The 11,960-nt window shown below is 39.9% G+C and overlaps 1 protein-coding gene across 1 annotated transcript in view; it reads right to left on the reverse strand.

Annotated features, from left to right (window-relative positions):
* Nucleotides 1-5,419: 5,419 nt before the first annotated feature.
* Nucleotides 5,420-11,960, reverse strand: part of SLA2 (Src like adaptor 2) — a 25,225-nt gene continuing 18,684 nt past the window's right edge. Inside the window, exons 6-8 of the mRNA XM_018554094.1 lie at nucleotides 7,791-7,940; nucleotides 6,197-6,326; nucleotides 5,420-5,584 (exon numbers count right to left, since the gene is read on the reverse strand). Coding sequence (XP_018409596.1) covers nucleotides 5,434-5,584; nucleotides 6,197-6,326; nucleotides 7,791-7,940 — 431 coding nt within the window. The 3' untranslated portion in view covers nucleotides 5,420-5,433. The remainder of the gene's footprint in view (nucleotides 5,585-6,196; nucleotides 6,327-7,790; nucleotides 7,941-11,960) is intronic.

Consider the following 11,960-nt stretch of genomic DNA (forward strand, 5'->3'; position numbering starts at 1 on the left):
ACTAACATATCAGTTGATAATACCAAAGTCCTTTTAAAAGGAATAATAATAATAATAATTGAATAATATACTGGATGTATTTATTATTATTATTATTAATAATATTATTATTAACTAATCGACAGAAAATATTTTTAAGATGGATATGATGAACTGTTATGAATAAGTCACTGTTTTCTTGTAATAAAGGTATATTGATTCAATTCTTATCTTTGATATATTTTCTCTTTCTTGATGCAGTCCTACATTTATCAACTACTATTATTAGAAAAGGGGACCACATTAACTGTGTAATTATTTGTAAATAAATTAGTTTTAAATTCTTTATCATTCTGACTAACTTTGGTGGATTACATATATCTTTATATGATTTTGTCTGTGTATTATAATAACGAGGTTGTCTTGTCCAATTCCTAGCAATGAGAGAAGTTGAATGAAGACGTGGGCTTTATTGATATACAGAACCGTGGTAAAAAAGTCCTGCAGTTTTCAAAGTGTGCTTGATACATTGTCCCAGGAAGATGCCTGTCAGTGTACTCTACTGTGACTAGCCACTATCTACAGTGCAATATAGTCATGAATATATGAATATATTTTTAGACTATCGCACTAAATGCCCCTTACCTTTTAAAATTCACAATATAAATAACACTCTCTCCATTTTCTAAAAGCTGAGAATTTTAAATAGAGAGGGTGTTATTTATATTGTGAATTATAAAAGGAAGGGGAATCAAGCAGGTGGCTGAAGGGTGTATACAATGCCTCAGACCTCAGTGCAAGATCTAGGTAAGTATACCAATTTTGGGGGTTGGATGGGCTAGACCTACTTAAGGGGTGAGAGCAAAAGGGTAAAACAAACTTTGTGGGCCTGTCCTCACCTCCCGAGTGCAGTTCACCTAGGGAAACATTTACCTCTGCCCCTGTACCAACAATCTTCACTGTGCGTCATTACCTGGAGCCACACAACTTTTCTTCAGAAAGGGTCCCCACCGCGTCCTTGTCATCTTGCCCATGCGCAAGAAGCAGACGGCCCTTAGTTTAGGTACACTCTGGGTATGTTTACAGAGACCCTGCCACCAGACTACTGAGATCAACAACAGTCTTCAAATAGAATTATAGGTGCATTCAACATATTTTAGGCATGCTGTTTACCTGTAAAAACCTTCTTCAGACAGCCAAAAGCCTTGTAAGTGCTGCTGGCTTCCACCATTTTGGAAGTGATTGTAAGCAGACTCACAGCTGTCACTCATGTGACAATCTATAGTATTGCAAGGATGGAGGGGGCTGTGCTAGGGAACCAACTTTGAAAGAAGTCACATTTTCTAGCAAGCTCATTGCAAGTCAATAAAACTTTGCTTATGGAAAGGAAAGATGCTGTAAGTAAGCAAAAAAAAAACGTAATTGTTCAGTGTTTTTTATTTGCATTTTGTTCAGTTTTTAACAGGGTCTCTCTCAAAGGAACCTATAGTGAGGAAGTATGGCGGCTGCCATTACTGACCTCTCCTTGTGAAAATACTAGTTGGATAAATGAATAGTCCACTGGATTGAATACTTTCTCACTGATTCACTTGATCACTAACTGATTTACCTAGAGCAAATAGCAACTATTAATCTGTATGACTGTTGGTTTCAGTGACCAAAGATAACTGAAGCCATGGACAACCAGGTGAATAGATTTTTCAAAATAAAGTAAAAAATGGCAGTACAGGTTCCCTTTAACTGCAGACATGACCTTATACATAAAGGGACACTAAACTCAGGAGTTAAACCTTAAAAATGCATTGAAGTACCATAACTAAATACACTCAATTATCTTAACTATTAACAATGTATCTAATTTGTGTATCACTCGGCTGTAGATCCTCAAATCATCTCTGAATTGGTACTGATTGGTGTCCTTCCTTCTGGAGGGGAGCTACTTTTGTTCCCCATGGTCCTGTGTGTGTTGTGAAGTAGCCACCGCTCCTGTGATGGATTACAATCTCAATACAAATTAATAAACTAAATATGAGATTGTAGTCCATCACAGGAGCAAGCTTGGACCGGTGGCTTATTTTTTTGTTAGTAGTTTATTGTCACTTTAAAGATCTCTCTCTGTGGTTGATGTACCCTTGTGTCTCTCTTATTTCCCCTCTTTGGGCCTTCTGGGGTTTGTGGCCTTGTGTAGAGTTGTAAGACAATCAGGATTTTCACCAGCACACCATGGTAAAGTGATAATCTTGTCCTTTACTCACATAACTCAACATCAATAGCCAGGCGTATCACTATACCACATTGTGCTGGTGAAGATCCTTATTTTTCTATTATTACATGGTGCCGCCATCCACCAATTTACCACAGCACCTTGAGTGAACCGTGGGCAAGCCTGTAAGGTTTGCAACAGACACAATACATTTTTTAGAGACCTGTGATAGACAATTAAAAAACATTATGCACAATGGTACTTCATGTTGCGAACCTGCAACCCAGTACTGGAAAAGACAAAGCGTAAGGCTACAACTTACTATGACCCTCATGTATGATATTACTGAAAATGAAATTTCAATACATTGACAGTTCACTCACACTTGCACAGTCTTCTCATTCAGGCACTCTTCCAGGTACAGTCGGTATGTCTTATGCTCCCTCAGTCCTTTCTGCAGACTTCATTGGAGCTGACCAATACAGCCTGGTCTATTACCCACCCCAGCCTCTATGATTGTAAAGTGAAGGAACAGTAACACACTGTTGAGCTCATCACTCTGCTCTCTTCTACCTAATCTAGTGGAGTCAGATTGGCCTACAGTGCTGCCACCATCTCCCAATCTGATTACTGTTATGAAGGGGAATACAGGAAGTATATTAACACAGATTCAGGTACTTATGCTGGTTCTGGGTAGTAGAAGAATCTTGTACCTTATTGGCCACAAATTAATGCAGAAGGTTTGGAATTTAAGTTCTACACTTTATTGGCTAACTTTAAAAAAAATCATACATATGTCTTCGCAATACTGTACATTTCACGTGTTTTATACCTTTAAAGTCCCTGCAAGTGCAGAAAAATACATAATGATCTGACAGAAATGCACTCGGCTCCTAATTCCTGTTGTGAGCTGAAAACACGCAGCATTTTTTTGAATTGAGTGCTGTCTGCCCTCCCAGTTCTCTTTATCTAAATTACTCAATCACTCCCACTATCAGATCTCTAATACATAAAGGCTAATGATTCCGCAGTCCCAGAATCCCAGAGTTATTAAAGATGTAAACTTTTGGGTTCCCTTAGGTTTCCTTCTTAAACTAGGAAATTGTGAGCTAGGGACCTAAGGGGCCCTGAAAGTTTGCATCTTTAATAACCTATCTCAGCCAATAAAGGGTATCACTCAAATGTTTTGGTTTTATGTTAAAATATATGTAATGATTCTATAGTAATAAAACATATGTCAGGAATCTATAGATATAAATGCATTATAGAAATAGATAGATAATAAATATATAGATATCGATTTATTTGTGGCTTTTTGTATCTGCTTAGAATTTTGGCTAAAAGAAACACTCACTTTGCCCATTCAGACTAAAGCAACAGTGTCTGTATATTCCCCGCTACTCCCCTGCCCATCCGCAGCAAGGTATATTCAGCAATCCGTGCTCCCTCGCCATCTTCCCACTCCAACAAAAGCCCTTGCTCTTAGGTATGGGGAGCATGTAACATCCCTACCCATATGACAGTGCTCGCATCGGCAAAACCAATCGCCATCCCCAAACATAGCCATGCGGACGGGAGGGGCAGTGATGCCATCAACTTGGGTAAGCTCTGACACCATCTGTCAATGGATATTACCCAGGATGGGTTTCTTGAGTGGTTAGTGGGGAGCAAGCGGGGATGACTGAGTATACCTTGCTGGGAGGTGGGCTATCAGTAGACACCATAACTTTGTCCTGAACGAGCAAAGTGATAGTGTCTGTTTAAGATTGTAGCAGTTGTCCTCCTGGAACAGGACGTAAGAAGAAATCTTCCATTCTGGACACCTATTCCAGTGACTACAGTCTCAGAGTGAATGTCCCCTTGCTTTAGAGACCAATGAAATGCAATAAAAAACTTTGTAGATACTTTAACCATTATCTACTTTGTAGAAAATGTAAGAAAAATATTTACGTTTTAGATATAGCAGATCAGGTCATGATTTAAAGGAGAACTCCAGATTTTTCAAAAACTAACCACCATACTGCAAGGGTTAACTGCTCATTTTGGTCTGGGAGATCAAATAAAAACAATATACTCCCCTGATTCTTGGTTCCGCCTGGCTACTAGATTGGTGCCTGCAACCTCTTCTCCCCTGGGCTCTGGTAATCTAAGCACCGTTGATGTCATCATGTCTAATGCAGTCTATTGACTTGCATTAGATGTGAGGACGCTAACAGACATACCACATCCAGAGTGGAGCGGGAGAGACAGGGTTGTCCCCATAATGAGGCATGTCATTGGGGGGGCGGAAAGTGTGGGCGGCAGCAGGGGCAACTAACAGCAACCCCCTGACTGACAGCTCGGACACCCGCTGCCTCCCACCTGGGTGACAGCTTGGCCGCCCACCGCCTGCTATCCGAACCATATTAACACCTCTGCTCCCCTTTCTCCTGGCCGCCTCAGGTGGCGAATAAGGTAGGGACGGCCCTAGGGAGAGAGGTGAGTGTTGTCTGTCACAGGAACAAAGATCAGTTGAGTATCTTTTTGTTGCGCCAACATGACCAAAATGAGCACCTAACCCTTGCAGTGAGTGGGTTGCCCGACAGCAGGGGTTAGCTTTATAAAAACCTGGAGTTCCTCTTTAAATTAGCCATATCAGCAGCATAGTTGACAGTGCGCTTTTCAACGTGAGTTCAACTTGCATGTAGAATAAATAGAAACCGATGGGTTTCCGGACCTATGTGGTGCCTTTAAGATGATACCGGTGTCATTTTTATTTTGGGTGGGGTTCCTCTGTGTTAGTAATAATATTTATTAGTGTCAATTCTGTACAATAAAGATATTCTTATTACAAAACCACATTAGCAGCTTTTGTGACTGTCTTTGGTCATTAGTAGTTTGTTCTAGTATGTATGGTTCTCATTGTGGTTCAATCTTTATAGTAGTCTTTCTGCATCTGCGTCTACTGTACAAACTGAATAGGTTTTAAATTAAAATAATCATTCATTTTTTATTAAAAACAACATTTTACAAAGATACAAAGGAAAGCAGCACAGCTGCAATAAATAGAGAGCAATAAAGTCCTTGAAGCAGCACAAGTCAGTAAGCATTGACCTGCAACATCTTGCTGAGCAGGTACCGAAACGCTTTAAATATGCTTTTCAAAAGTTTGTTAGTTTTTTAGCAACTTTTCATTTTGAGAAAAGCGATTGCAGTGTCATCTCCCAAACGGTGAAGTGGCTTGACAAAACTGATGCGGGGGAAGATATTCTCTATGGTTTCCACAGATGTTTCCTCTCCAGAGCTGTCGCCTTTGAGTCCTTGTCGTCTGTCATGAACATGTATGAGCTGACCGCTTCTCTGAGGCCTAAGCTGAGCGGACAATCCTCATTCAGGTTGCTGTCTTCAGTAAATAATGCAGAGCTGAAGAGTGAAAAGAAATGTAACGGTTTATGAGTTCTATCTAAAATTTAAAAAAAAAATAAGGTTATAAAAATTATTAAAATAATAATGTTCATGCATGCTGCAAAATGTCTAACAATTCCGGGTATTTATTACAGAGATCACAGTTCCCCCTCCTGACAATGCCTTCATCTGCTTTCCTCTTCAGAAAGACAGCACCATGATTGTTCAGCCACCATTCAGGGTCACCATCTACGGTACTTCTTGCACTGAGATGCTGGCTTAGAGACAACACAATCATATAATTCCCAGTGCCTGTGCAGTCCTTGACTGAGTTCACAAATGTTCCCTTTTTGCTATCTAGCACCTTGTGATTTGCTGCAAAGTTACGGTGTTGCAATCCTATCACTCGAGGAGACTGGGGAAATGCTTCCCCCTGCCTGTAGCAGACTGAAGACATCATCTCGGCCTAGGCAAAGTCTTTGGACTGGAAATCAAGGACTGCTTTTTAATTGTAGTCAGTACATTTTTAAAAAGTAATATACTGTTGCTATATAATGTGTCATGTCAGGATTTTTTTTCATGTAAACTTGTACAGTTACTAAAGGTCCCACTTCAAATGACAGCACTTACCTATCTAGCTCTCTCCAGTTGAGCGTTGGCTTCCTTACCATGACTGGCTGACAGTGCGGAGCTACTGGAGGGACGAAGCCTTGGATGATGCATGGGTCCTTCAAGACACAGCAAATACCATCTGAAATTTCTATAAGAAGGGAAAATAAAAGCAAAACAAATTCAGTATAATGTTTCTACTTAATGGAAATTCCACTTTTATGAAAAAGTGATATACTGTACATCATTGCCAGAGAAGCAAATATGTAAATATAATATCATTAATGGCCTTTCTATTTAATCTGAAGATGTTAATACCCCCCCTTCTCCCACCACCACCATCAACACCAAAACTTTTATTTATGGTGCTGCCTTGCAGAAATCTGGTAATTCTTCCACTATTTGCGTAAATATCATTCATTGAAAATTCTATTTCCTGCTCATGGGGCTACCCACAGGACTTAGACGTTAGGACATACCAAGTCAAGTTAGAAGCATTCTCTGCAACAGGAATTTCATTTTTGAAGATTTTCTGGGGCTGCTCAAGTCATAAAAAGAGCAGACATTCCCACTTAGCAATTAAAAATACATACTACACTCTATATCACTTCAGAACAAAGCAAAATGTAAGACTCTGCAATAAAATTTACCAAAGCCCCTGTAATGTATAGTTCACCAAAAAGAAACTTTGTTCTCAACAAAACCCAAGAAAAAGTGTGTCCCATCGGACTATTGACCGGAATAAAACCCAAGACAGGGTGGGTGCTGCAGTGACAGCAGATGCCTCTGCAAGTAATACGAAAATCAAATGGAAAGTCATTCGCTCTCCAAATCGTTACCAAGTCAATCTTTTTATTGATTGAGGTGATGTCACATTTCAAAGCTATGTTTCAGAACCTAGTGATCCCTTCTACGGGCCTGAAGAAGGGACAACTAGGTTCCGAAACATCGCTTTGAAATGTGACATCACCGCAGTCAATAAAAAGATTGACTTGGTATCGATTTGGAGTGCCAGTGACTTTCCATTTGATCTTTATTCTCAACATGACTGGACTGAAACGGTAGAGACCAGCTCCCGAAAACTGATAGTTCAGCTTTCTATGGTTGCTGGTAAGTCGAATTACATTCTGGCTTCTTATAACGCTTGGGTAACCCATTAATAAGATATTCCAAGCAGAATTCTCAGTTTGGCCCAGCAGCCATAGCCAATGCAAGGACACATGGTGGTGTACAAGCACTTCTATGAATTCATCATGCAGCAGAATAAGGAAATAATTGTGGAGACCTAGCTGGATACCTATCAGACCTTCATAAAGACCTTTTGGGAGATTAAAGACAAAACTATTGCTGGGAGTTTGTCACTGGAGTCCTAGAAACTGGCTGCCCAGTGATTTAACAATGGTTTCTACTGAAGTATGACTTTTGGGTTGAGTCCTTGTCTAGTTGGTCTTTATCTACTTCAGTACAGAACACTAAGGGGATTATTTATGTTTTTACATAAATTTTCACAAACTTTTCCACCTGAATAATTTAGAAAACTGTGTGAATCTTGGGTAAAAGTTGCAACCATCAATGCTCTCTTGTAAACTAGCCAAATTTTGAAGCGTGGCCTTACCAGAATAGTAGTCCACTATGTCCTGGAGTGTGGCGAAAGTTAGGCGAGGAGATATATACAGCCACCCATTCTCTAAATGATTGATACGATAATGTTTGATGGCATCCCGAGTAACTTGGTTGGATCTTCGAACTGACAGACTGTAACACCCTAAGAGGCAACCAAAAGACCATGAGTACATACACACACAATGACATAGAAGGTATGTTCAATACTGGAAGAGTTTTAGTAAATTAGGGATATTATTGTAAAACACGCAATGAACAATGCCAAGCAGAAGATTGATCAACCATAAAATGAGAGAACATGTCACCTACATGAGAAATTCCTTAGACATATTATTTACTTATCATATTTGTTAAATGGTTACCAACAAAATGTAAAATTTATGTAAACCCGAGCAATCAACTTCTCTTATTTGCTCCCTTTTGGTCTGTTGAATATGCCATTGAAAGAGTTTCATTTTTTGCTTGATGGGTGCAAAAAAATACCTGGTAATCTGGCCAGAAATGTGCAGTCCTTACACACTTCCTGTCCTAGGGTGACAACTCTGCTCCTCTATAGCTAAAATACAATGAGTGAACATTGTCACCTAACGATAGGTAGTTTGTTACTAGCTGGATCAATGGGGGAAAATAAAAAATAAGAAGACGAATGCAACCGCCACATCTAAGGACTGATAAGATGCAATATGTCCCATTTTTGGTTTTGGGTTTAGATACAATTAAAAGTGAACCTGTGCTTTGTCTATGCATCTTCATTGCACCTTCACCACCTACATTCAGTATTTTTAGGAATAGTGGACAATGTGACTCTTGCTCCTTCATAGCAGAAGCAACATTGGGTACCAGTTCAGGCATTTACCATGCACCAGTGTAGTTACATTGGGTTGGGGAGAGTCTTTAGCTTATGTATGATCCAGCCAGAAACACATTTGTATAAGTAGAGTAAGAAAGAGACAACTTCTAACAATGTTCTGTCCTGATGACAACTGTCCCCCTATTTCTAGTACAGGTGTCACCCAGGCAGGAAGTGAGAGAAGATCGCCCTGTGGGGTAAAAGCTGGCTATAAACACTTGAAAGAGTCTTTCATTCTTCCCAGCTCTCTCCAACATGAATGAAATTGCTGTGGCTGGAGTTGAACTCGAACACAATGCACCCAAACGCATAGGAGTGACCATGGCCTTACATGGAGAGCAAACAGAGAGCTATAGTATACTGTAGACTGAGATCCCAGAAGTAGTAATAGTAATAGTAGTAGTAGTAGTAGTAGTAATAGTGATAGTAGCAGTGGCAATAGTAGTAGTAGAAGTAGTGGAAGCGGCAATAGTAGTAGTAGTATTAGTAATAATAATAGTGGTAGTAGCAATAGTAGTAGTAGAAGTAGTAGTAGTAATAGTAATAGACAGTATTAGTGGTAGTAGCAATAGTAGAAGTAGTAGTAATAGTAATAGTATTAGTGGTGGTGGTAGTAGCAGTAATAGTATTAGCGGTAGTAGTAGCAGCAGCAATAATAATAATAGTAGTAGTAAAAATAGTAGTAATAGTAGTAGTAGTGGTAGTAGCATTGGTAGTAATAGTAGTAGTACTGGCAGTGGTAGTAATAATAATAGTCGTAGTAGTAGTAATAGTGGCAGTGGTAATAGTGGAAGTAGTAGTAGTAATAATAGTGGTAGTAGTAGTGGTAGTAGTAATAGTAGTAGTAGTAGTGGAAGTAGTAGTAGCAATAATAATAGTAGTATATGTAGTAGTAATAGCAGAAGTAGTAGAATTAGTAATAGTAGTAGTAGTAGTAGTAGTAGTAATAGAAGAAGTAGTAATAGTAGAAGTAGTAGAATTAGTAATAGTAGTGGTAGTAGAAGTAGTAGTAGTACTGGTAGTGGTAGTAGTAGTAGTAGTAGTAGCTCCTCTTTCACATTATAATGAACCTCTGAACCTCTTTGATGCTAGGTATAGTAAAGCTCTGAGCTCGGTGAATGAATATTCAGCAGCGGGTGGTGTACTTTTGGATGGTATCCAGTGATATACAACAAAGGGACGGCAGAAAGACTCGGCACACTGAGAGAAGACTACATGGCACCTGTGTGTGTACACCGGGCTATCTGGTTTCCTGTTACTAATGCAGCATTTCCACAGCTCACACCACATAATGTTTGACAGGTGTGAGGACTTCCTGAGGGCAGAAGACAAGTGTAAGATGTTCTGTGTGTACATTGTATATTTATATTCAGATCTCTGTACATAACACTTACAATTAAATATATATATTCTTTAAAGCTGAAGGTTAATCTGCGTGTACATTGTCTTTCCTGGTTACATAGTTACATAGTATTTGAGGTTGAATAAAGACATTAGTCCATCAAGTCCAACCTATTAGGAACCCCATTGCTGGCACCCCATCAATGTACTAATGGAAATTGTAAATAAATCCTTTCTGTTCTCATTACATACCTCATTTTAGACTCTGTACATAGAGCTTCATGAAACAACATCACAGCACCCTGCCTCAGTACTCCTCCCCAGAGCCCTCAGCCCTGATGCAAGCAGTGGACCAGCTTCTGGGAGGAGTTATGTAAATATCAAAATGCCTTGATGGGTGGATGTCAGTCGGGAGAAGTGGGCTTCCTAGGCTGTATTAGCATGCAGACCACCCTAGATAACACTTCTTTGTCATGCTGGGCCTCCATGATAATCCAATGAATGAAAGGGGCGGGCCAGGGACAGTCAGGCTGGGGAGGAGTGAGCTAGATGATAGTAAATGAAGCGGGCCCTATCTAACTTGTTGCAGTTTCTAATGCACATTGTGAGCACTGAAATCAGAGGGAGCAGTTTCAGCCCAGGCAAGGGCGTCCCGAGGCCGGGTGACACCCGGCCGTGTCGTTATCGCGTGTGCGCGTAACGTCACCTTGTGCGTGCGAGATTACGTCATCGCGCACGCGCGGCCATCTGAGTGACGCCTGCCGGTGGCCATCTTGGTGATGGGCTCCGGCAGACAGAGGAGGGGACGTTCACCCACCAGGTCCCCTCCTCCCTCCTGACACTGTCGGACTCTCAGACCATGACTGAGTGCCCGACTTTTTAGAGGAGGTGACACCAAAATGACTGTCAGACATTTTGGTGTCACCCCTGCAATGGTGTCACCCGGGTGCGGGTCGCACCCCCCGCTCCCCCTTGCGACGCCACTGGGAGCCAGTACAACTGTGCAAGACCGAAGGCAAGGCCGGAGTTCAGCTTTAACGTGCTGTTCACAATCAAATACACCTACAGGCATCTGGTCACTAGGTTTGACCTGTATATTACTGGCTTCTTTTAGGAAATGCTAGTTGCCTGGCTGTCTTTGGAATAAGTACCTATACAATAGTTCAAGCAGAATTCTCAGTCTGCATACATGTTCCACTTCATTAATGCTGCAGAATCAGCATGACAGCCAGGGGGCTAGTATTTTTAAAAGAAGAGGCAGCCTCCATCCTTTCTCACAGAAGGTTCATTTTGAGCGTGTGGTATGAGCACACTGAAACATATTTATTATTTCATCTAACAACTATTTCTGCAACAAAATATAGAATCATATTATGTATTTATTATTACATTCGTATGAAAACAATATTCCTGATAGGTACAGTAATTCAATAATATATAAAATGAAATGTAAATAAAATCTTTCTATTAGGAATATTTTTTAGGAATTATAATAATAATAATATGAAACATTATTTTATCTCCACCTAAAACGTCTATTGTTTTCTGCTTTTCTCATAACCACCTGTCAATAAAATATAAAGCGTATCTAAACCCATAATACACAATGCAGTAGATTGCAGCTAATTTGCACTCATCAAACAGAAACGACGACACACTTTCAATGGTGTATACGACAGACCAAGAGGGAGCAAAGAAGAGAAGCTCATTGTTGGGATGTACATACCCTCTAACATATAACACCAGTCAAATGCCAGCAACATATTAAGGGGCAAACAACATCCCATTATTGTAGAAAACTGACTTTCACATACATACAGGATACTGTAATTGGTAAATAAAACAAGAATGAATATTTGCGTGATGGGAAAAAATGTGACCCTTGCAAATAAAAAAGAATTGGAAATATCATCACTGCAAAAATCTTTTACATGCATTTAAATTATCATTGAACATTTTTATGTTTCGTAA

Source organism: Nanorana parkeri, unplaced genomic scaffold, assembly GCF_000935625.1.
Source record: "Nanorana parkeri isolate BGI_ZX_2015 unplaced genomic scaffold, ASM93562v1 scaffold141, whole genome shotgun sequence".
NCBI lineage: Eukaryota > Metazoa > Chordata > Amphibia > Anura > Dicroglossidae > Nanorana > Nanorana parkeri.